At 40.5% G+C, this 27,071-nt stretch overlaps 1 protein-coding gene across 10 annotated transcripts in view; it reads right to left on the bottom strand.

The window, feature by feature from the left end:
* Positions 1 to 27,071, bottom strand: part of KIAA1217 — a 958,874-nt gene that overhangs the window by 69,581 nt on the left and 862,222 nt on the right. For all 10 annotated transcript variants that reach the window (XM_082258357.1, XM_082258354.1, XM_082258356.1 and 7 more), the window contains one exon: positions 16,295 to 17,130. In XM_082258357.1, coding sequence (XP_082114483.1) covers positions 16,295 to 17,130 — 836 coding nt within the window. The remainder of the gene's footprint in view (positions 1 to 16,294; positions 17,131 to 27,071) is intronic.

Genomic DNA, 27,071 nt, shown 5'->3' with positions numbered 1-27,071 from the left:
TATTACGTAGCACTGTACAAAGTAGAAGGGACCACAGACATCAATCTCTGCTCCCTAGAGGAGTGTACAATCTAATGATCTCACCACACACACACATATTTTGGGGCCAGTTTGATCACACATCAATCACTCTCCATTGCTGGGTTGTTGAAGAAAACGAAGGGTAGAAAAACCCATACACCACAGAGATAATGGACAAACTTTGCGGGTGGAAATCTTACCCAGGCACCCTATATTGCAAGGCCAGCATCCTTCAACATGTAAACTAATCTATATATTTCCTGCAATACTTATTTGTATTTATTGCTACTCATCCTCTGCAAAACATACCATATATTTATAGAGGGACTCCAGCTGCTGAATTGGGAAAAAGAGATAGAGCAAGAATGATTTATATTGATAATCGAACCAGAAGAATCACCAATTTAGCACGTTTTGATTTCCCATATCTGCAGGTAAATCTGTCTTATCTGTGGAGGATGATTAAAGCTAATTACCCCCACCCTTTGTTATACAAAAGGTCTTCTGGCCTTCCACTTCTTTAAGTGGGGTACACACTAGTAGAAAATCTGCCGAAAATTCCCGTCCGAGGTAAAATCGTACGATTTTCGGCTAGTGTGTACACAACTTTCAGCAGCCGATGCCGACATTTTCAAAGAAAAAAAAACGGAGGGACAAACACCAACATTTTTATCGTCCGTCCCCAGACGACTAATTTTCGTTTAATGTGTATGCAGTACGTCCGCGAAAAATCGGATACGAAAGACCGCGCATGATTTGAAGTTGCTGACGACCAGGAAGTCTAGCAACAAATGTCCCAAAAAATAATAATAATAATAATAATAATAATAATTGGATGAGAAATTTTGTGAACATTTATGTACTGTAACAACTAAAAACGGTAATGGACGCTGAGCAAGAGAGAGAGAAAAATCGGAGGATATTTCGTCCGATTTCCGTCAAGTGTGTATGGGCCTTTAGTGGCAGTAGTGGGCACTCCTTACTTCTGCCCTGAATGGCGCACACATAATGATGTATGAGCTCCTTTCTGTGCAGCAGGCTGGCATCATAAAGGACCAGCCAAGGGCAGCTCCATAACAGCCTGGACTCAGAGGAAGTGGATTGAATGATAGTGACATCAAGCGGTGGAAAAGTTTTGGTAGGGGACAGTACCCAACTAAAAGTACGTACTGCAGCAAAATCTTAGATTATTATTGTGAAATGGGCAGGGCTATGTAATTTATTTTTAAAGTGAGCTTTTCAACTAAACAAAACTTTTAAAAGAAACAAAAAAAAACCTTGTCTATGAACTATCTTCACAAGGTGTTTGTATTACCTTCATTTGCAAGGTATATTAACATTCTTGTTCCAAGTCAGTGACTCAAACCGTACTTTAACAAGTTGGTCTAGCCACAAAACTAGCATCTTTAGAAGCGGGTTGGCAATGGCAGTCATTATGTGTCTCTTAGGAATGGTTTACCTAAAAGGAGGTTTACTCTCCAAAGGACTATTGTACTTCTGCCCCTAAATACCCGAGAGCATGAAATAAGTTGTTGCCCAACACCACTGTATTTCCCAAGGACCTTCACTGCAGTGTTAGAACTCTCTTACCTGGCTGTACAACCCAACCTTCCTAATATCCTGTCCGGGTTTAAAACAGTTCACATCGTTTGACCCAATGATCAGTTACATCAGGACGGAGCTTATAAGATCAAAGGTTGAATTTAGCAAAAAGAAAACCCAAGAAAAGTCACGTAGTAAATAGGAAAGTCAAACACTCCATGCTACATTATAGTGGTGAGATACCACTTACCCCCTCCCTTCCTGTCCTATTTTTGAGACCGGAGTTTGGCTTTTTGTATTTCTGAAAGAAAGTAGAGTGCTTCTCCCACTCTCAACATTCTGCCGGGACACTACAGTTCCCATTCTGATATTAAGAACAGAATACTACACTTCTTCATGAGCAAGATTGACATCAGGTGAGTTCACTGATGCTATTAGAAGGTGATGATGTGCTAGGCTTCCAGTGACAGGGTCTCTTTGGGCCATTCTGCAGCTCCCAAATTCAGACTACCAATAAACAGTAACTTTAAACATACCATATCATTTACAGCTGCTTTTCATTCTATGCTGACCATGTAATGTATTTTTCAGACTAAGTTTATCCAAAATAAGTCTTAATTTAATTTTGATTATAAACTCAATAATAAAGAGATCACATTCTCGTTAAAACATCTTGAACATGTCATAAAATGCAGATGGAGAGTAAAATGTGTGTTTTCTAAACTGCAGAGCAGAGATCTCCAGCTATTTCTAGGCTGGGTAGTCTGGAAACAATTGTGAATTTTAAGTAAATTATGACTTTTCAAGGATGATCTTGGCTTAGTCTGGTAAACCGCAGCATATATCATACACAAAGGAAAGAGCCTGGAACTGGTGAGGATGTACAAAAACTATTTTTTCCCCCCAGTGATTTCTATTATGTGAGATGCGCTGAGAGAAGATGAAAGGAGAGCAAGCTAAATAGCCTCATGTTTTATTCTATCAGGTATGGAAAAGTTCAGGATGTTATTATAAGTCGGTGACAGAACACAGCTGAGGAGACAATGGTCTTTCTGTAAAGTAGAACTGTAGGTTTGAACCGAGCGCTAAGCTGAAAAGCAAGACGGCAGTGAAGGTGGGCAATACCCTTGTTTCTTAAATCTTCTCTGAAAGTTTTATGGGTAAGGCGCGCTTTGTCCATGCAGAGCAAAGCAACAGGTTCATCCCCAACACATAGTCACCTTTTCTTTACTCCTTGACAGAACATTCAGCCACCTGGTGCCCTGCATAAGCTCCAAGCTGCTTCATTTATAGCTTACACAAATCTACAAGTCATGGCAAGCCTTGTGAGAATCTCCTGGAACTTATGGTTCTTCAAGGGGTGAAGTAGGCTTGAATCTTATATTGGAGAAGCTTTCTACAAAAGAGAAGGACCCTGAGCTTCTGAGTGTCTAGGACTAGACCAAATACTCCAAATGAGTTTGTTCCAGCACTAATTTCCGATGGTTCAGGATCCATCTGAACTTCTGCATAATCTGGATAGTCAGAACCACATTGTTCAACAAAGCCCACAGGGACTGTTTCCTCAACAGAAAGTTGTGTGGGTATGCCACACGGGGGGTGCCACAGGAGCACAGCTGGGCTAGTACTCGGGTGAGCACTTGGTGAACATCGAATAGGACTAAGGACAGGATCATAAACTGGTAATGTAGAATCCCCACAGCAAAATGTAGGATATACTGATGCGTTAGGAAGATGCAGGTATGCATCCTTGATGTGCACAGAAGACAAAAAGTCTCCCTGGTGAAGGAAGGCAAATAGTCCAAGACAATATCTCGCCTGCGCTCAAGTGGTATGCGGGAAGGTGAGTGGTCTTATGTGATCTTTATTATCACAACTTAAGGTCTTGCACGCATGTAAAAGAAGTGGAACCAATCACCTCAAGGACTGCTGGGATACACCAATGGTGCAGAGTGACGTGATGGTGTCTGTATATGCCTGGCTGACATGTTTTGTTTCTTCAGAGCCAAAAGGCCTACTGGCCCACCATAAATCAGCGAACAGCGAGCATAGGTCCAAATGAAAACAGCAATACATGTGTATATATTTACTTCAACCTTGATGGGATCAGTGGATATTAGGGATCATGCTCTACTTACCCCCCCCCAATGTGTGCACATCATCCGTAAGCCGGGGTTCGTGCCATTGTCTGTGCCACAAGCTGCATCACATTTGCTTGAACCGCACACCTAGCTTGTGCACCCCGAAGTGCGGGCGGATCTGCGTTCCATTGCCACTTATCTCTATGGGTGTTGCTGACTTTCAGTAAACAAACCCCACCCTAGCAACTCATACCCCTTACCTTTGCTTCCTGTGGGTGGGGCTAACTATCGAGGGTAGTACAGATTGGCTATATATTCCCTTGTGAATTTATGATGGGCCAGTAGGACTTTTGGCTCTGAAGAAGAGGGTCCTCCCTCGAAACGCATCAGCCAGGCATATACGGACGCCATCACGTCTGTCAGCACCATTGGTGTATCCCGGCAGTCTTTGAGGCAATTGGTTCCACTTCTTTTACAGGAGTACAATTATCATGCGTTTGTGAGTATAATGTATGCTGCTTTTTTTTTTTTTTTTCATTTTAAATAAACTAATTTAGTGGTAATGCATGAGGTTGGTGCGCCCCTCTCTTGCTGTTGTTTTGAAGGAAGGCAACGACAGACCCGGTGAAGTCCATGCAAACTTTCTGAATTTAAATGAACATATTCAAAGTTTTGAAATTCAAGATGGACTGGAAGTGGACTTTGGGTTTTGAGAGGGCTTAAAGGAGATCTTGTGTTCTGTGCAGAGACCTAGAAAGTTTGGAGGTGAGAAACTAAGGAATGGGCAGGGAGTAAATCTCCAAATTGTAGTCCCTGGGATACCAACTCCTGCACCTAAGCATCTGCAAAGGTTAGCATCCCATGTACCATTCTGGCAAGCCGAGGTGCACATTTATGGAGAAGAAACCTTCTCTAAGGATTTGACAGGTGCCCAGTGACCGATATAAATGAGGCAGCTCACTGTTGCTAGGCACAACCAGCCTACTCACGGAGTGAATCTTCAGAGATAGAGCAAGAGCTGAGGCAATACTGGCAGCTTTGAACCTGGCTACCTTGTTACCCATACCCAGTGGGTTCCAGAAGGTAATTTCCAGGCACTCTCCCTGTAGTGTCTAGCCCAGCAGGATCTAGAGGCAAGGCAATTAAAAAAAGATAGCCTGAGGCAGCCTCACTGCAAAGGGAGGGTTTTTAGGTTGTTGAAGTTCACCTTTAATGCCAAAGGGCTTAATAGTTTTTTTTAAATTGTTGTGGGCATGCCTGGGCATATACTAGGAAATGATTGCTTGTTCGTTGAACGGGCTAAATACAGAAGAGCACGTTGGTGAAGTGGTGGTGCGCACATATGTGACACCGAGTACTTAGATGCAAATCTGTGTGCTGGCGGTGAACAACGGGGTATACACAAGTATTTTGCTTTTAGTTTAAAAAAAAAAAAAAGGCGCAAGCAAAAACTATGCAGGAATGTTTAGTTTATTTCCAATACCAAAATCAGTTACTAACACAGCACATAATCACAGGGTAATGTCTGAGCTCTGATTTCAGCCAAGGCACAAATTCAGGATTGTTTTCATGCTAATAAGTACTTCTACACTGTTCTTCTTAGCACATCACGTCACGGAAGAGACCAAATATGAAAAACAGCTTAAATATCTAGAAATGTTACTTCTGAACCCAGCTTCTGTGTTCAAAATGACTTTGACTTGTTTAAAGATCACAATAAATGTATTCTAGTTTATTACTGGTAAAGTATAACTAAGGCCCCTTTCACACTTGTGCGACCTAAAAGTCGTGTGATTTTGCCGCATTTTGACTGGACTTGAAGCAATGTCTGTGCAATCTTGAGGTCTATGGACCTTAAAGCGGAGTTCCGGGCACAGAAACATTTTTTCAATGAACATACCCCCGGGACAGTCAGGGCTAGTACATTCCACAACGGATAGCCTCTGATCTGTCCCGGGTTCGCACTTACCTGCAAGAAGAAATACTCACTTATAAAACTTCTTCCACAGCGTTGCCATCTCTGTTGTGGGCAGCTGAAGCCAGCGCGATCCTCTTCCGCATCGTCTTCTCCCAGAATGCGCCTTCACCGGCCCCTCTCGTCACTTCCGGCGCGGCGCAGCATTCATACACAGCTTCTGGGCATGCCCAGAAGCTGTTTAGCAGGTAAATTGCGGCGTCGCACTGGAAGTGACGAGAGGGGCCGGTGAAGGCGCATTGATTCCTGGGAGCGATGACGTTCAGCTCCCAGGAATCATTGCAAACCGGAAGTGACGGCGCGGGCCGCGGCGCAGAGGGAGGAAGTGAAAGAAGGTGAGTATTTCTTTCTACAATTACAAGGTAAGTAAAAAAAAAAAAAATAATCCTAACTATCCAATTCCTTTTCAGGTGAAGCAAAGCAAGCGGATGGGCACAAAATCGATTAGGTCGATTTTGTGCCCGGAACTCCGCTTTAAAATGCATCAAAGTCGGACCAAAGTAGTACAGGGACTGCATTGAAGTCGCACAAATTTGAACGGTAATTAGAAATCATAGAGTATGACTTGTCATTAGACTTTGCAGTCCCAAGTCGCAGGACAAGTCGCTCAAGTGTGAAAGGGGCCTTAAGGTAAAACCTTTTTTTTTTTTTGGGGGGGGGGGGGGGGGGTTTGGATATAGTGCAGAGGGAAAAGAACACCTATTTTTATTCAGGTCTGTTGCCTAATTATGGAGATTCACCCTCTCTATTTGTACTGTTTACTGTTATCAGTGAAAGTAAAAGAAAATTCAAAATCTTGGTTTGTCCCCAGAAAAGCAACAGAGGGGAATCTTTCAGTGGGGACACTAGTTCTGGTGACCTCGGGGGAAGGGGGGGGGGGATGTCCTTTCACTACCGGTTTTAGGTTCCTTACTCTATCAAAAAAAAAAAAAAAAGAAATGACTATAGTTCTACTTTAAGAAATCGCTCAGTTAAAAACAAAAACAAAACAAGCACAAACAAACAATAGCTGCTTTGTAGGGCAGGGGAGACACTGGGGGTCTAATAAACCCCTGATGTCCTCAGGTGCCTGTTACTTGCCCAAAGCGATCACATGTACATTGTACAATTGTAAACATGTATTGTAATAGCAATAAAGTAATTCAAAAAAAGATAAAAAAAAGGTGTAAACATTTTTTAAAATTAGAATAATTTAAAATCATTGAAAAAATAATGGAAAAGCGTCCCCGCACATTGCCGCAAATGCAAACATGTAAGTCCCGCATGTGTATGTAAACAGCAATTAAACCACAAATTGTGAAGTATGCGAACATCAGAGTGAGAGCAATAATGCTAGGGTCATCATTTAGGATTAACTCTAGAATTATAAGCAATAAAAGGCTTTTAAATCATCACCTATGAAAATGTTTTAGGTACCATGGTATGTCACCATTTCACGGTTGCATGCAATTTTGAGTCTTGACATGTTTGGCATCTATTTACTTCACGCAACATCATCTTTTACATTTTACCAAAAAATTAAAAATTTTATTTTCTTTGTGCACACTAAAATTCATTTTAGTGTATTTTTTCCTAAAAATTAGCATTTCGATAAATGGATGTCGAAATATCGTGACAAACAAAATTGCAACAGCCACTATTTTATTCTCCAGGGATAAATGGATGTCCAAATATCGTGACAAACAAAATTGCAACAGCCACTATTTTATTCTCCAGGGATAAATGGATGTCCAAATATCGTGACAAACAAAATTGCAACAGCCACTATTTTATTCTCCAGGGACTTTGCTTTTAGAAAATAATCTTCTAGCAAATAATGCTGATTTTAACGTGTGTGCAAAACTGAAATAATTGCCCTCAGCATCAAGTGGTTAGCTGCATCCTCACCATAGCATAAAGTAAATCAATGATGCAGTCACTTGCATGAACCAATCAGATTTCAGAATATCAGAGTCAGATCAGTAAAGGATTTATTTGTATTGTAGGAGTTACCCTGTACCTTTGCTTTATTAAAAATGTTTTGATTTTATGAGAGCAGAAAATGTTCTATCTAGCTTCTGAGTAAATACCGTGTACGGTTTATTTCTCATGAATGTTATCAGGCATCATTCTGTATACTGATTACATTTTATCTCCAAACCAACAACAAACTAGCTAAGCAGCTCTGCCTCGTAGCAGGGGTATGAATTACACACTTCAAGGATAAAACATTTTATAGGCAGATTATTGGTAAAATGACAGGTTGAGAAGGAAGACAAGTGCAAAGTGAGAATTGATATTCAAATATAAATTATTCATAAACCAAAATCTCAATTAAAGTAGAAGTACAGTCTAATACCTAAAATTCTCCCCAGCAATAATTAATCTGAGCGGAGTTCAGCCTTATGTGTCAAAACTAAAAAAATGCCAGTTTTTCTCCCTTTATTTTGCAGTTTTCAGTGCTGTCACATGACTTCAAGAGCAGCAAGTGGTTGTGGTTACTGAAAGCTAGTGACATCACTTCCAGGGAGGTAGTCAGTGGGCGTATAAAGAATGGGAGGAGCGGACCATAGGTTCCCGGCCCAGTGTTCTATGATCAGTAAGGATGCACTGTAATCCCAATTCATGAGAAAATGAAGAAACAATTCACACAGGACACAGGGGGGAGGGGCACAAATACAGAATATCTGTGCTGGGCTTTGAATGAAGAAGTCATTGTGTGTGCCGAAATATGCATAGGGTGGACCCTCATTGGTGGATGTCGGACGCATGCGCAGTTGAGGAAGAGGGCGGCCATTTTCTTGGTTTGAAACAAAACCATGCCCACGAACTGACCATACATATACGCTGCTGCCACTCTGCAAAAATGTGAGTTTCTCTCTATTTTTACAATAAACATTTGTTGGATTTACTACACTATGAGAGGCAAATTTTGCTTTCTTCTGAGAGACTGCTAAGGTGGTCCAGTGACTTGGGAAGGAAGACACGATGTGGAAACAATTTGGGTTTTAGATCGATGCCTCACAGATTTGTGTCATCTGTCGTATATAGCCTCTCTGATCTTTTGATCTGGTAAGGGTATTTTGATACCTCTGTTGGTGGCGGTTCTATTACACCTCTAATATTCCCTGGAGTGTCGGTGTGGTTTTATATCATCACGTGGATAATAATTTCCTACATGGACTTTTTATATGGACTTTATTCATTTATATTTCTGATTAGCGCTACAATTTTTCCATCTATTTTGAATGAAGACTACCATAGGAACCACACCAAGTCCACATTTCCACTAGTGCGACTTGTCATGTGACTTTGGACACAGGTCAAAGCCCATTAATTTCAATAGCACCCATTCCTATCTCTGCAACTTTGAAAATCAGCGACCTTGAAAAAGTGCCTGCACTACTTTGATGCAGCTTTGATCCAGAGAGTGTAAAGTTGGATCAAAGTCGCATTAAATTCATACTCTAAATCACAATAGTGGAAACGTAAACTAAAGCTCTGTTTCCACTAATGTGACTTGTCATGTGACTTTGGACACACAAAGTCACATGACAAGTCACAGCCCATTGGTTTCAATGGCACCTGTTCCCATCTATGGGACTTTGAAAAGATACCTGCACTACTTTGATGCAACTTTTGATGCGACTTTGATCCAGAGAGCGTAAATTTGGATCAAAGTCACACTCCAAAGTCGCAGTCTAGCCTAGTGGCTACGTTTCCATTAGTACAACTCTTAAGTTGTGCGATTTAGAGTGCGACTTTGAGTGCAGCTTTGATCCAACTTTACACACCTTTTCAACCTCGCTGATTTTAAAGTGGCATAGATGGCAAAGGGTGCCATTGAAATCAACTTTAGGTGTCCAAAGTCTCATGACAAGTCACACTAGTGGAAACGGAGCCTAAAACTCATTACTCACATATAATGAGCAATAGAAATGGCTCCGTATCCTTCTAAACTTTCAAAAATGTTCCTTTGTACCTTATTTCTTTCATATATTGTGCCGCTCTCCCTCTCTCTCTCAGGAGAAGCTGCTAGCCTACACGAGGCAATGAAGACAGGAGGAGATCATGGTGAAGGATAGGAGGGAATGGTGTCTGGCCGGGCAGGTCTAGGCATGTTTGTCTAAGAAAGACTGACAACCTTTTCAGGAAGTGAAAGACAACTTAGCAAATTCAGATAAATGGAGATAGTGTTGTCGTTGAAGAACAGAAAGAAGATGATTGTCTAGTTTAGATAAGGTCTTTCTAAGCTACACAATCAGCTAGGCAGAAAATGAGTAATATCAAAGATAAAGATATTTAACATACTATAACAGGACAAATTTCAAATCTTCATAAGGGGGGCATTAAGTTTACAAACTATGATGAAGGGTCATAATTTGTATGCAATTATTCCCACTATATACTGTAGATGCAGTAATATATTTGTTTCTCAAACTTACATAACATTAAAGTGGGAATGTAAAATTTCAGTATTGGTTGTCTCAAAAGCAATCAGTAAGATGCCGAGAATGGAGGCGCATGCCGATACAATTCAAATGTAATGATGTAATAGAGCACATGTCCAACATAAGGCCTGTGGTCCAAATCTGGGCCACCTGGTCATTTCATGGGCGTGTCACTATTTGATTTCTTTGTTGTAAGTGTACTTATTTGGGGCGAGGCTGTTTTTGGTGTTGTATTATTTTGTATTAAAAGCAATAAAAATTAATTATTTTACAAAAAGAGGCCAGAGGATATAAACAGCACCAAGATAGAAAAAGGAATTAAAAAATTAAAAAAAAAAAAATGTTTGCTTAGGGTGAAAAATTGCAACTGTTCAAGATACACAATGTCCTGGCAAACTAAATGGGGGTAGACTGTACTTTACAAAAAGTGCAATAATTTAGGAGCCGCATCTGTGCATTTATGCAGCTACTAACTAGCTGTTTCTAGCATTCCCCTCACGATATATACAGCTCGCTCCCACCTGGTTCACCCATGTTTGTCAGATTTGGCAGTCACCCTGATCGGACGTTCTGTTGGCGAGGGAAAGTCTCAGGTGGCCCAATCTACAGGTGTTTGGCCAGCTTGAGATCTCCTGACTCAACAGGCAGCCAAATGATGAGAGCACTGCTGCCTTAACACATCATTTATGATTTATTTATTTACACTTGCATAGCTTAGCAATATTGTGCATACCAATCTTGTAACAGCCTTCCTCTCCACATACTTCAGGCACAATGCCATTAGGGAAGCCACAGGACACTTTCATTGGACTGAACAGAATAATTGCTATAGTCATATATGTTAAGCTGAGAGAAAACATCTGTGTATAGAAGATTTGGCGAATGACAAGTATGCAGCTGCAAAACAAAGGTCTGCACTTTATAGTCACTGTCATTATTGAGTTCATTGTATATTGCTCTGGGGGATCCATGCTCTTCTAGGGCAAGTGAGAAAGCCATGAGCAGCGTCACTCTTTGTAGGTGATTAAGAGTCTTCTAACCCTCTAGCCGGTAGCCGACCGCCACAAGTACATATACTGCGGCGGTCAGCCGCGGCCAGGCAAAGTGATGTACCGGTACGTCACTAGTCTGTGAGCCAATAGGGGGCGAGCGTGCGCCGCCGGAGGCGCGCTCCCGCCCCCACTTGTTCACGGACACCTCCGCGCGAGTGAACGGCGGACCCGATGTCCGCCGGTCACTCGCGATCGTCCACTGTGAAGGGAGAAAGGCAGGCAGCTAATGTAAACAAAGCTGCCTGTCATTCTTCCCTGTGTAACAGCAGAGATCATACGGTCCTGCTATGTAGGACCGTAGATCTCTGCTGTTACATGTAAAGCCACATCCCTGCACAGTTAGAAACACGCCCCTAGGGACACACTTAACCCCTCCTTCTCCAATAAAGTTAACCCCTTCCCTGCCAGTGTCATTTTTACAGTAACAGTGCATATGTATAGCACTGATTACTGTAGTAATGTCACTGGTACCCCCAAAAGTGTCAAAAATGTCAGTCAAGGGTTTGATCTGTCCACCGCAATGTCGCAGTCCCGCAAAAAATCGCAGATCGCCGCCATTACTCGTTAAAAAAAAAAAAAAACAACAAAAATGACAAAAATCTTTCCCTTAGTTAGTAAACGCAATAACTTTTGCGCAAACCAATCAAAATACGCCTATTGTGATATTTTTTTAACAAACATATGTAGCAGAAAACAAATTGGCTAAAAATGTTAAAAAATTTAGATTTTTACATTTTTTGGGGGGGGATTTCATATAAAAAAATGCGGAAAATATTGTTATTTTTGCAAAATTGTCGCTCTTTTTTTGTTTATAGCGCATGATCAAAAAATCGTACAGGTGATCAAATACCACCAAAAGAAAGCTCTGTTTGTGGGAAAAAAGGGACGTCAAATTCGTTTAGGTACAGCGTTGCACGACCGTGCAATTGTCCGTTAAAGTCACGCAGTGCCGAATCACAAAATAGGGCCTGGTCAGGAAGGGGGTAAAATCTTACGGGGCTTAAGTGGCTAGAGGAGGTACAGAACTAGAGGCCTAGGACAGTGGACAGCCTCAAATTTAGGGATGGTGTAAAGGCATTTTAAGTGCTGCTGCAGATGGCACATAGCATAGCAAAGTTCCTAGTGATGATCTTTTCTGTAAAGTGGACCTGAGCTTAAGTGAAGATTTTATATCTTATAGGGAAACATCTTAGTAGTGTGTGTTGAGCCTCACTATGAGATAATCTCAGGAACTGTTGCCTCTTAGAGCCGGTTCACACTGGGGCGACTTGTCAGGCGACCTGGTCGCCTGACAAGTCGCCGTGGGTCACCTGCCATAGATTAGCACAGGACCCGTTCTAATAGGAGCAACACAAGTCGCTCCGACTTAGAAAAAGGGTCCTGAGCTACTTTGGGGCGACCTGGAGCGACCTGCATTGACTTCAATGATATGAAGTCCGTGAATGTCTCTCCAAGGTCGCCCGGCAAAGTCGGGTCGCGCCTTTGTGAACCGGCTCTTACTAAAGCTGGTCATACACGACTCATTTTGTTTTTGTGATTGACCAGCAGGCTGAACAAAAAATAAAGAAAATGATTCCTCCATCCACAAGCAGAGTGGACAGAAGAATCCTTCCCGCTGGGACGTTGTATTCTGACAGCGGGACTCTACAATGTCAGGATACACTGAGCAATGGCTGCAAGAAAATTTTCCAACAAGCCCCTTTGACAGAAATTCATTTAACCATTGATTTCTATTGAACTGGCATGGCCACACATGGATCGAAATTTGTCTGGTCCCTGCTGAACAGGACAAATTTAAAACCATCTTTAAATCAGAAGTTTGCTCAAACATTTGAATAAAATTCTGAAAAATTGTTCATCAGGGAATTCAATCTTGCCATCATTGAGTCAACTAATTTTGGGAGCCCTTAAAATTTCATTCATACCAGCTACCTAAATGAAATCTCGGACAGGTTTGTCTCATGCCTAGAACATGTGATTTACAAATTGTTTGATTTTTCCCAAACAAAAACCTGCCATGTCAATTTTTTATATAACTACAGTCAAAAACAATTATCCATTGAACAAACTAACCATTAGAAATGAAAACAAAAATTTTGAGAACAAAGTTCTACTAGTGTATGGGCCGGTTAAGTCTAGAGAGATTTTGAGTCAGTTTTGGTGATGTTACTACTGTCTTACTGTATTTTTATGCTGACGAGGAAGCTGTACATGAGGAAACGCAGGGCCCGAATTTCCCTGCTTGTGCTTCATTGATATTTTGTGGTCTATGCTGCCTCCACTTCTCCTGCTTCTTCTTAAATATTTCCCTAATGATGATCAGGTCAAAAGCTATTACAATTGTTGCCAACTTTTCTAAAGAAAACATACCTAACTCATGATTTATTTCCTTTTAGCACCATTGACACTAAGCCTCTTTTACCAGCTGGAGGCAACCCTGCTAGTCATCAGGTGGGCAGCTCCGACAAGAGGAAGCCAAACTCTGAATCTACCAAAATGTCTATCTCCACACAGGTGGAGTGTGCCTTTGTGGAGGTAGACGTCTTAGTAGATGCAGATGTTTGCTTCTTCTTGTTGGAGATGCCTTCCTGATGACCGGTAGAAGGCAAATATCTTGTGGAGACACAATGCAGAACAGGGAAAATCAGTAACGGGGTCAGGATAAGCTGCTGGGATAACCTTTCGCCTTCTGCTTGCCTTTTTCCCAGATGGCAGGTCCTCTTTAACCTCCCTGGCGGTATGATTATGTCAGGAATTACATACCAAAAGCGGTACAATTCTTTTCATGGAAATTTGGTGTTATGTATTATAGGGCTACAATTCTTAGTAATTACTGACTTAAACCTGACCAAAACAAGAGTCTAGTAGACATCCCAGATGTGATAAATTTGAAACACAAACACGTGAATTATAATCGAATCAATAATATTATTTTATTATTTAATATATAATATATATAATAAAATTATATTATTGATTAGATTATAATTCATGTATTATATATTATATATAGATATATGTGTGTGTGCATATATATATATATATATATATATATATATATATATATATATATATATATATATATATGCATATATATATATATATACCGGTGTATATATATTATATATATATATATATATATATATATATATATATATATATATATACATACATATATATATATATATATGCATATATATATATATATATATATATATATATATATATATATATATATATATATATGCATATATATATATATATATATATATATATATATATATATATATATATATATATATATATATATATATATATATTATAAAATGTGTTTTGTGCAACGTTTTTTTTTTTTTTTTTTTAATCTCCCTCCCTAGTTCCGCTCCCATGCAGCATTGCTGCTGCAGGGAACGGAACTAGGAAGTGATCAGAGCGACGGAGGACGGAGGAGCGGCGGGACTCTCGGCTGGCGGTCACAGCAATGAGAGATCATCGCTGGATCGCCAGGAGAAGGTAAGAGAACACCGCTGCTCTCTCTGCAATCCACCCCGAGCGTGACTCGGGGTTACCGCTCCTGATATGAAAAACCAACCCCGAGTCACGCTCGGGATCACCGCTAAGGAGGTTAACAGGATGAAAGTATTTATCTCCCTTTGAAGGTTTGTACTCTTAGTAGAGACAAAATCACAGGCAGCAGACTTCAGAACTTTAGGACCTATGTGTGGTCACCTCTTCTACTTTACATATCAAAGCTTTAGTTCTGAACCAAAATGAAAGAAAAACTATTCCAGTTGCATGATGCAATAGGAGCAACCACTATTCCTCCCCATGTAAGGTGCGATGATAGCATGAGTTACAACTAGGGCCAGGAGCAGATATAAAATATTTAGACCCTGGATTACAAATCAACTGTTTGTCCATTAAGAGGAAAACCGGTAAAAGTGCTAATTTGTTATATTACCTAATATTATATATACGTTTGTATCAGAGTGTACATCTAAAGGTTTAGGAAAGTATCATTACATTTTAAGGGAAAGTCAGGAATGGAAGCGGAAAAAGCTGAAGCAAACCAGCATTGGCATTCTGCAAAACCACAGCAATATTTTTTTTCAACCATCATAAGTTATCTCCCCATTGGCAGCACAGCCATGAATAGCAGTCTAAAATGTTCCAACACACATGCAGTTGAGTTAGTTGTCCATTAGAAAATGTGAAATACATGCATCTCCTTCCAGATTAGCTAAAAAAAATAAACTGTAAGCATCTAAACAAAGATTGTTGGGTTATATTTTGTTGCTGAACAAGTAAATAAGTGATTGCAGCATTTTAATTCAACAGGATAAGAAATACAAGGAATAAGGAAATGTGTGCCTTATGGCCCACAGCTTATGGGCTGCATTTTTACTTTTTATGCAAAACAACAAGTGCATGGCAAGAGTACGTACAATGGAAACATTTCGTTGTGCTTGCATACACACCTCCCAATGCAGTTTGATGTGAAATCAGAAATACTCCCAAATAACTAGCCCCCCCCCCCCCGGCTATGTCTAGCCTCTTTCCTACAAAGTGAAACCACACCTTTTCTCAAGTAAGCCCCAACCAATCATTTGAACAGTCCTAAAATTAATCAAAAGTTGGGAGGTGCATATTCAGGCATATGTCATAATACAGTCTGCCTCGTTTATAAAAGTTTTAGGTTTTAACCGTCCAAAGCCATACCCACATGAACAAAATCTACATAAATAGCCACACGGATATGCTATAGTACAAACCTTTTTTACATAACAAAAACCCCTAACTCATAAAATTAATTATGGCTAGATATAGGGCTTTTAGATAAGTTAAAAAATGTATTTTCTTCTTACTTGAAATACAAATGTTTGTATTATGTCCTAGCAGTGCAGTTTTATATGCAGATTTGATTTTATTGGGTATGGCTCTTGTGTTTTAGAGCCTCTAGTTTTCAGGCCTTGGTGGCCCTTACAGTGTTTAACTGCCCATAGCTAACATTCAGGCTCCAAGTTTCTGAATCCATTGATTAAGCTGGTACACTTTTGGAAATGAGGCCCTCTAAAATCCCTTAAGCTTTATTACTGTCACAACAGAAACTCAACTGGACCTAATAACTAAGAGTTTCTCAATTGACCGCAAAGGAGGCAAAGAGAATGCAAAACCATTACATAGTCTACTTACCGATTATAAATATCTTTTTGTGCCACGGAAGGAACTCCATATCCGCCGAATACTTGTTTTTCAGTAGGAGATGGTACAATATCAGCCATGCCTATTATTCCACCCGTGTTCCGGACCTTGGCCTCCACAAAAACTCCAGGTCCTTGTTCTTTTTTAAATGACTGCCGGATTGGAGAAGACCTCTCACTTTGTATACCATGCGGAGGCATGTGGGGGTTGTGACCATGCATTTCCATCATCCTTATATCTGCCACCCTGTGAGGAGAGGCCGGAGGAGTTTTTGAGCCAAACGTTGGCAAATGACTTTCTGAGTGTTTTCGAGACTTTTGTCTATAAACCGACTGTTCCATCATCTCCATTTGCATAGAAGAGTTTGAGTAAGTGCTAGAAGATCTCATTGCTCCCCTGTGGAAAGCAAGAAGGTGGTCTGGCATGTCCACTGGGTGCCCTCCATGGGAAGATGCAATACTCATGCGACCTTCATGGTACATGTAAGGTTCCACATACATGCCATCACTGCGCATTAACTGGACATTTTTGCCACCCAGATCCTCATCTGGTTTCACATCCCTTCTTTCCAAGATGGCACTAGGACTCGGTGATATGGATCGCGAAACTGGTAAGCTGGATATCCTTTCCCTTTGTATTGTGGTGTTGCTCTGCCCAACCAGAGGTCGCCCTCCTCCATAGGGAATCCTTGACGGAGATGGTGGCATTGAATGTGGCACAGGAGTGGGAGGTGGAGATAGCGGGCCTCCATGAGAGGGATATGTTGCTGACCCAGGTCGGTGGACTGCTGGGCCCTCTCGAACGGAGTATGCAATATCTCTTTGCATCTACGAGGAAGAAGAAATAATGATTTTAGCTAATGATTTATATCAAGTTCATTTTTTTACATTCTTTAGGATTTTTATTGCCATCTATGTCCTCACTAGATAGATTCATTATATTTATTCTGGTAACTTTTGTCATAGGTACTGAAAATTAGAGAAAATCGAACATTTTGTGCTATCACTGGAGCAGGAAAAAGTAGAAACCTCACAATAGGGACACTGGATTTGGTGATAACTTTCCAGGAGAGGATTTCCTTCAGTTGGGGAGATCTCCTTTCACTTCCTGATATGTCTCAAGCCTGGAAGTGAAGGGACATGTCCCCAAAAAGACAGAAAACTAAAAACAAAAGCCAAAAAAATAGTCAGCAGTTCTAAACTCTCCCTACAGTATCCAAAACCAAAAGAAATGGGATTTAGATATACTTTAAGTTAGTAAATCATACAGTACTGGAACTTTTTGTGTTACTTTACAGAAAACATTAAACCATTTACGTTGGCTCCTAATTCTATGATACAGAAAGCTCTGAAGTCAAACACTCAGCATTACAGTGGTACAATTAGCATTTTAAGCAGGATGTCAGTAATGAGGACCATCAAATCTCACATTTTTAAGGAATTTTACCTTTTTACACATTCTCAGCTGATCACATTAAACATTTAGTAACATTAATGGAATATATATATATATATATATATATATATATATATATATATATATATATAAATATATATACACACATACGTAATTATAATTAATAGTTTAACTTTAACATGTTAAATTTGTTTTCAACCTCTTTAAATCTGTAACGTCCAGTAAAATAATACCAGTGATCCTGAAAGGAAGGCCCTTGTTAAGGCACTTTCTTTTACGGGGTGACATAATTTCCCACTTGTGCCCCAGTTTTTTTACCCTGCCACATGCATCCAGATAGAGAATACAAGCATCTGTGCAAAGACATCAGAAAGTCAGTCCAGAGCAATATTGCGATGCCAATGCTGGAGTGAGCACATGTCATCCGGACATGGCTGAAAAGGCCAAAAAAAAGTAGATTAGCAGCACCAAGATGTAAGAAATTATGAAAATATATGACGCAAAGTATTGTAGCAAAACAGTGATGGGTTTAGATCTTCTTTAAACATTCAAACATTGAAACATTACAATCAACTTTATTTCCAATGTTAGCTGAATGACTTGTGACCACAGCTCTGTTTGAGCAGTAGGTACATCCAAACTGACAGCGGTCGAAGTTGTTTATTTTTAGTACAATATGACTGCAGCAAGATATCACATGCTGTTGAAAAAGATTCAGATCATGTGGAACTTACCGCAAGGAATATTTACTGCAAGTGACGCTCAGGGAAAGCGAGATGGTAAAATTAGGCCAGGAATTTTATTTGTTTCTTTTTCAAGACCTCTGGCTCAAGTTACACAAGCTACATCCTGCACATGGACATTAATATTGAAGGTCCCATGCCAGTTAAGGAACAGTTTTAAAATGACCCTTTCATCAGACATGCATAGTTAAAGTAAACCTGTCAAGAGAGAAATACAAGGGCAGTCACTGCTGACCTCATTCTGAAAATCAAACCGCCTGGTTGTTATGCTGTCTCATTGGCTTCAGTACTTTCTGAGTCACTGACCCAGAACATCTATGCAGATCAGAAAAGTCAGAGGAAAGTTAGATGTTCTTGCCTGTGTATTTGCTCCAGGTAAGCAGCTCAAATAGGACAACATATCAAGAAGCAGTCCAGACTTTTCAGGAAGAAAGGTCATCCAGGACAGTTTTCACATTCCTTTTATGATAGATTTTCTTTAAGGTGCAACACACTGTTTTTATTATTGTTTGGTAAAGTGTATCTAAAGCCAATATTTATGTATGGTGTAGCAGTGGAGGCTGATGCATTGGTGCATATATCCATGCGTCAGGCCCCCTAATCTACATGTGGGGCGACCGACGCATGGAGTTCAATGGGGCTTTTTTTTTTTTAGCATTTGATTAGAGCCAGAGGCTCTAATAGGCTAAAAAAAGGGGTGGGATCGGGGCGCAGAGCACTAAGTCCCGAGCCCACCCAGTTGTGTGACAATAGCGAATGAATATCCAGGCTAGGTGAGTAAGCCGGCAAGGGGGGGGGTGGTATGGTGTGCGGCCCGGTGTGGTCTGGGGGTTAGTAGCTGCAGTCTGTCTGAGGCCCCCCCCCCCCGGCCCGTGGAACACCAGCTGCCACTGGTTTAGAGCAGTATTTCCCACCCTTTTTTCAGTCATCCTTTGAAAGCATGCAAAATCTTGAGGCACCCCAGTCTAAAATGGAGTTCCCCGTCATATTAGAATCCCCTCTTTCACATCAGTGTCTTCAGTTCTCCCACCTCCTTTCATATTAGGATTCTTCAGGTTCCCCCCCCCTTACACAAAATAGTCCTCAGTCCCCTCTTTCACATCAGAGTCCTTAAGCTGGCCATATATAGAGTGTTGATGGGGGAATCCTGCCTGTTGGGCTATTGTGTTCTCCCAGTGGGGAGCAGAGGAGCTGTCCCGGTTTGGAGAGCACACAGTGATTATTGCTAGCGGCTATATAATCGCAAACAAAATCCAACATGCTGGTTGTACCCAAGTTGATACCAAGTTGAACCCAAGTTGATCGATCAATCAACTTGAGTACGATCATCCTGCTCATCCATGGTTCGAATCTCAGCTGGTCCCTGCTACAATTTTAGTTCCCCCCACCCTTCTTTTCACATCAGATCCCCCCGATGCCCAGCTTTTAAGGAGCATCAGAGTACTCAGTGTCCCCTCTTACATCAGAGTTCTCTTCCACTTCCCCCCATCACATAAGAGTCCTCAGTACCCTCCTTTACATCAGAGTCCTCCACCCCATCTTTTACTTTCAATAATTTTAATAAAGTTTTATAAAGAAAAAAAATAGATATACAGAACTTTAAAAGAAGAATAACAAGAAATAATGTAACAGAATATCACATCCATTGGTCACCTCAACCCCTGAGACCCTCCAACCAGTTTACACTCTCTTCGCAGGAGAGTTAGAGGAGATTTCCCTTCTTCTCCTTTCCCAATGACACCATAACAAAAAATGAGATAATATCTCTTCAACTAAAGGAGAATCCTAAACAGTTGCTCCTTGAATAGATGTCCCCAATGGAAGATTTCCCCTGACCAACTGTTGGAACTGGTTATCAGGACAAACAAAGAGCTTCACTCTCCCTTAGAGAATACAGGCAACAATGAAAGCCTGGCAGAGGTTCTAACCCTTCACTACACTAGCAGAAACTAAAGAAAAAAGGTTTTGTTTAGAAACACTGTAAGCTCTATAGTATCTTTGTAAGAAGTTTTATTCTTTGCTTAATAGTGGTATGAATATTATTCATTCTATATCAATCAGAAAGATCCAGGTCTTTTTGTTACTATGAGGACCACTGGCAGACAAGTCCTTCTGGTGTTGTCATATAGTGGCAATTCACAGACTTTAGCTGACCGTACATGATACAATTTTCTTATTTAATTTCCTTTTGATTTACCTTCAACTATGTGGTGCAAATGCCTGGCTGATTGCATACAAATTGAAAGTGTTTAGGTTTGACCTCATATTATATGTTTTTGGTAAATCTAAAGGAAAATTGTACACGAGAATTGTATAATGTATGGTCACCCTGACTTAGTAAAGACAAATTGTGCAAATGCCAACTGCAACCAACCGGAAACCATATTCTCCTGATTTGACTTCAACATGGAGAATTTTGATTGGTTGCTATGGTTAATTTACTTTGTTCATTATGTTGTATATTGAAGGAGGCCATTGGAATGGATTTAAAATTAAGAAACATTTTAGTTTTTAAAAGGAACTATTAGCCCCAAACCGCTCTACAATATTCACAAAGGACCCTGACTCAAGTTAAATTGCAAAGGGGGATGGATACAATTATAGTACTGAAAAAGTTAGGCTGAGAGCATATTCGAGGGAGTGGGGCGCTAGATAAGCTTACAAATAACTGCAGTCATCACATGCATTATAATATGTCAATATGCAAACACTTGGCCAAAGGTTCCAGTTTTGAGTGATCCTTTCCAAACCGTCCATATCGGTGTTGGAGGGGGGAGGGGGTTTCAAAGCAGAAACACACTGACATGGCTCACCTTTGGTGCTCATGTGTACATTTTTGTTTTTTTTTTTTGTTCAAGAGCTTTGGTGCAGAAAAGAAGAATTTAGTGTCTGTTTCTGTTCATCTGGGGTAATATTGCTTGCTGCAACACCAAGTCCACCTCCAGATGGCAAATCATTGTCTTTTCCTCTACTCATTTAACCACTAACATTGTTAGTATGACATTTACCGCAGGCTGCAACTCCGGGAATCAGAAAATAACTGGTTTTCAGTGTGGTTCTCTTTGGCTTAGATTAAAGAAAAACCACAAAGCACACAAATCACAGAGCAGGAATGGATGTGCTATATTCTGGATACTGAAGGCACCTTTACTCTGTTTTCTTTTTTTACTGACAGAAAGAAAAAAAAGCATTTTATCGTAGATATTGATAATCCCACCAACCTATACATACCTATCAAAGAGGGAAACATTATAACACAAAATGTGTAGACAACATTTCTTCCGAGTTACATCTGTCCAGCTTGCACCAATGTATGCACGTTCTATATCTTGCCAATCCCAGTGGATGCTGGAAATGATGGCTCAATATTACAGTAAAAGTGGCCATAAACAGTTCAATCTCATCCTAGATGATTACCCTAGAGGACAATGAAAACTTCTTCCAGCTGTCACTATTCACAAAGATTTTTCAGCCCTGTAATCGTAATAATGTATTCTACATTTATCACAAAGAACCACATCTTATAGTAACTGTTAGGATCAGCACTATACAAGTCATACAGGCAGTGTTGTCAGACCCTACCCTGGCGCCAAAACAGTGGCCCTTGGACTCCAGAAGTCAGTAGCATGCGATGTAAAGGAGAAGTATGGGAATCAGGGTTATTGCACATTTATACTTACCTAGGTGGATGCAGCATCGGTCCCATGCAGCATCTGTCCCTCGCCACCTCAGCAGCTCCCTGCTCTGCCCCCTCCTCGCTCACTGGATCACTGGGCTATGGAAGGGGTGGCTCGCTAAGAGGAGGAGATGGGTGCCGGTCCAGGCATGTGGGCGGATCTCGACTCCATGGTCGCAATTTTGCCCGAGCCTGGACCAGCTCTGTGACATCAGCAGATAGTGGATTTCAGCCACAAGAGGGCAAAACGAACTGCACTCCTGTGATCCACAGGGGAAGTACAGTAAAATTAGCTTTGGCTGTACTTCTCCTTTAACTTCCATCTATCCCTTTAGCTTGACCACATTCTGTGACCATGTCCTGTAATATGTCTGTAGTGGGTTTGATTCCCAACCACGGCACTACCTGCAGGGTTTCCTCCCACACTCCAAAGACATGCTGGTAGGTTAGTTGGCTCCTGTCTAAATTGGCGCTAGTAAGTGTAGGTATAAATGTGAGTTAAGTACCTTAGATTGTAAGCTCCTTGAGGACAGGGACTGATATGAATGTACAATATATATGTAAAGTGCTGCATAAATTGACAGTAATGACGCTAATATTATGTATGGCCCCTTGTTGACATCAGGTGGTTGAAGCTCACCATATATTGTACGTTTACTCTAGTTGTAGAGAGTCTTGAGTGTAAGCTGTGAGATTTATCTCTTCCTAGTGAGAATTGCAAAGGAAGGTGCAACTCCCACATGCATGGCTTCACACCATCTGGCAAGATACACAGGATACAGCAGGGTTTTTCAGTGCTATAGAGGAAAGACGGATGTTTCTCTGTCTACTGTTTCTAGGGAGACATCTGCCAATCTGGGGCCAACCTGAAATAGTGTCACACTAGAGCTTCTGGTAACTGAGGTCTAGCAACCTTCTTTCAAAACCCATTGTATGTTGTACAGTACCAATACTTTCCTATACATGTTCACAGTATGATCATGCAGTGTTCACTTCAGGCTGGAATTTAAAAAAAAAATGTTCTCATGCTACCTTATAGCTAAAGTGAGACATGACTTTTCAGAGCTGCATCTGAATATAAAAATATAACAGCTCTTGGGACCAGCTGAATAAGGGCCTGAGTTGATGGACTTGCGTTTGCCTTGGAAGGGTTTGGCATTCCCATACAAGTTTTTGGCAATGCAAAACCTGTTTGAAGCAGATTATATGCAAATCAGAACGTCAACTGCAGGTCAGATGCACCTATCGGTAAATTCTGAATAATTTCCAAAATTATATACAATTGATGCCATCCACACAAGTGCAAAGCCCTTGTCAATGGCAATCAATTGTATATAATATATAATATAATGGGTTATAATCTCTGCCAGTTTTTTGTTTTTCTTTTGCCATCCATGCCCCGTTGAGAGGATTTTTCCCTCACTTCCTGTCTCATAGCCAAAACAGGAAGTGAGGGGAAATCCCTCCAAAGTGAGAGAATCCATGGTGGTGGAGCAACAAAAACCTGACAGGTGTTCTAATTCCTCTCCACTCTAGCTAAAACTTTAGTAATATATATATATATATATATATATATATATATATATATATATATATATATATATATATATAAGTATATGAGTTTAGAAATACACTGCCATGACACTGTATGTAGTGATGCCTTAGGGAAGGATCTAATAAGTTAAAGTGCATGTAAACCTCAGATATGAAATATGAACAAAGCATATCTCTTTATAGTGTGTACTTGTCTCAATCCAGAGCACTAAGTGCCATTTCTGTCTGCTGCTTCCTTCCTCTGCTATTAGCATGAATTATTTTTGACAAGTTTCCCTGACACCAAGAGAAAGAAGGTGACAGGGGAGTGATCTCCAGCACACAGCTTGGGATTGACAGCCTCAGCTCTGTTCCTGTGTGCTGTGTGTAGGAGGGGTGTCTCTTCCATCCAATCAGCTCTCAGAACTCACCTCACTGAGCTCTGCAGTGTGCGATTTCAGGAATCTGCTCTCTTTTTGCTGAAAGCTCAAACAAACTTAAAAAATTCTGGACTTTGAAGAGATGTAGAGAAGAGAAGACTGCACATAAAAAGATACAACTTATGTTGGAGGATTGGTTTCATCTTTGCGTATTACCTGAGACTGGTCAATTTATTGGGTATAGGGTTTTCAAGCACTTAAATATTTTGCTGCCAAATCATGTACCTGGTATGTCATTTGACTTCAAGTGGTTGTACCGGGGTATACTGTACTATTTATTAAAGCGGACAGTCGGCTCTCTTGTAATAACCGGAGTGGCTAATCAGCTGCTCGGTTGTTGTTATAAGCAGCGGGAGGGCCCCCCATCCCCTTCTGCGGCTCGCTCAGGCTTTCCTGTTCCACTGGGAGACTTGAGCTACTAGCTGGCATGTCCACTGGCTAGACCGAGACCCAAATAAACCCGGGATCAGTTTTGATCGGATCGCTGCTATGGTAACCCGGAAGCCATGACATGACATCACTTCTGTTTTACCAGCATCTTAACAGCGCCATTTTTTGAAAATTGAAAGTATTCAAAAAAGCCAATCTTGTCATTTTGAAATGCTTTCAAGTGCAAAGGAGAGATTTGAGATCTTATTGATCCCAGATCCCTCCATACAGAGTACTTGCCACATGTCTATTGCTGTCACTAAAAAGTATATATTCCTTGTGACAGCAATAAAAGTGATACAAAATAAAAAATTAAAACAACAGTGTAAAAAAATAAATAAATAATAATTAAAATGAAAAAAAAAAAAAAAAAAAAAAACGTGTTGCCTATGGATAGCAAAATTTACGCAGTTTGTTGCCATTGTGCGGGCGTGCAAAATTTTAAAGCGTGACATTTGGTATTTATTTACTCTGCGTGACATCTTTTTATATTTTACAAACAAAATTAGGTTATGTATTGTGTTCTTTTGCATTAAAATTTAAAAATAATGTTTTTCCAAAAACTGCATTTGAAAAATTGTGCAAATACCGTGTGACATAAAAAATTACAAAACCCACCAATTTATTCTCTAGAGCCTCTGCTTAAAAAAATAAAAAATAAAATTAGGTTTGGGGGTTCTAACTAATTTTCTAACAAAAAAAAATGGATTTTAACATGTAAACAAAAACTGCCAGAAAATCCCTGATCTTCAAGTGGTTTTAGTGTATCTAAAGCCATTTTTTAACTGTTGTATAGAGTCATAGAGCATGGAATGGTAAAAGCCCCTGGATTTCCTTTCACTTCCTGTTTCGGTTCACACTAAGGCAACACGACTCTGTACTACTTCGGGGGCGACTTGTGCATTGCCATGCACCACGACTTCGGAGCGACTTGCATGGACTTCACATAATGGAAGTTTATGCAAGTCACTCCGAGGTCGCCCCGAAGTAGTACAGGACCCTTTTTCTAAGTCAGAGCGACTTGTGTCGCTCCTATTAGAACGGGTCCTGTAGCGGTCAATGGACCGCGAGGGAGCGCGACTTGTCAGGCTGACAAGTCGCGCTAGTGTGGATCGACTCTAAATGAAGGGAAATCCAGTTGTCACCAGCACAGGTCCCCAAAGGAAGATCTGCCCTCACCTTCTATTCTGGTGAAAACTATGAAATATTGTGAGTGAATCCCTCTATTCAAGGATTGGGTATGCTAAATTGACAGTGGATTACATAATCTGATTTAGCATCACAGATTGCAATTTAATTGGGCCATTTGAGAATTGACATTTACATTCAAAATCACTTTGTGAAGATTCCTGAAAATGTCTGTTATTAACTTAGTGTAGAAAACATTGGGCAATGCTCTCACCCTATCACACATGCTCTAGTCATTTAGCACCATCTGAAATAATCATAGGTATAAAACAAGTAGTAGGGAAAGCCTACATACCTAACGTTAAATACAAATTTACTAATAAAAAATACATGCAGTTCCCCCCAGTATTGCACTTACATAAATAGAGGTGAGTCTGTCCATTCTCCCCTGCATTGATCTGCTTAGCTACGGCACCGCTGGAGGAGGTCTATAAGGCTGTTAAGCATTTCAGCAGCACTATGTGAGCCCCAGAGCGTGTGCCAATTTTAGCATGTACTTGTAAAGGGTAGGATAGGTTTCATGGTTGCCATTCTTTACATTGAACTTGGGAACACTATCAACCTGTTATGAGAATTGAGAGCTGCCTGGTCAGACCCACCTAGGTCATATGTACAAAACTCAGGGGAATGATTAAAAAACAGAGGTAAATTCCAGGCATGTCCAAGGCTTGTATATGACCTCACTCATTAGCCTGTGCGCTGTTAAATGTCCTGCTTATGTTTACAGCAATTGCATGGGATTGAGAACAATGGTCCTTCCATTAGAATAAATAAATGCCAAACCATTAATAAAATTATCCATGGTTTTAAAAGGCTATTTTAACATCAAAGGAGCTGGCAAAAGCAACCTTGTCCTTGTTATAACACAATGAACATCATCAGGAAATACCCGGTATACAGAGATCTTTACTGGGATTACGCCCAAATGGTTCCTCAATATAATCTGAGTTGTATATAAAAAGCCAACGTTGTGCTATAAATAGCCAGGCAGTGAAATAATCCATTTTGTACACTGTCATCAAAAACTGTTTTTTTACATAATGCCTGCATAGACTTTTTTTTTTTACTAATTGAGAAGCTGCCTGTGGATGCAGGAGACCATGGTGAACTATAGAATGTACTATTGATGCATTAAGTAACACATTTGCTGTAAAGCTCTGCGGTTCTGGATGCAAATCCCACAGGGGACCCTTATCTACATGCAGCTAGTTGTAGCTTCTGTGTCTGCATGCCTTGACTGAGGGACCTGCAGAATGGAAAAGCTCTGGTTATCTATAAAACATTAAACAATTGATCTATCCCCCCCTTCCAAAATGACCAGACGACACATTTTATTAGGAGTC

Source organism: Pelophylax lessonae (genome assembly GCF_965119305.1).
Source record: "Pelophylax lessonae genome assembly, chromosome: 5".
NCBI lineage: Eukaryota > Metazoa > Chordata > Amphibia > Anura > Ranidae > Pelophylax > Pelophylax lessonae.
This window is presented reverse-complemented; position numbering and strand designations above follow the sequence as displayed.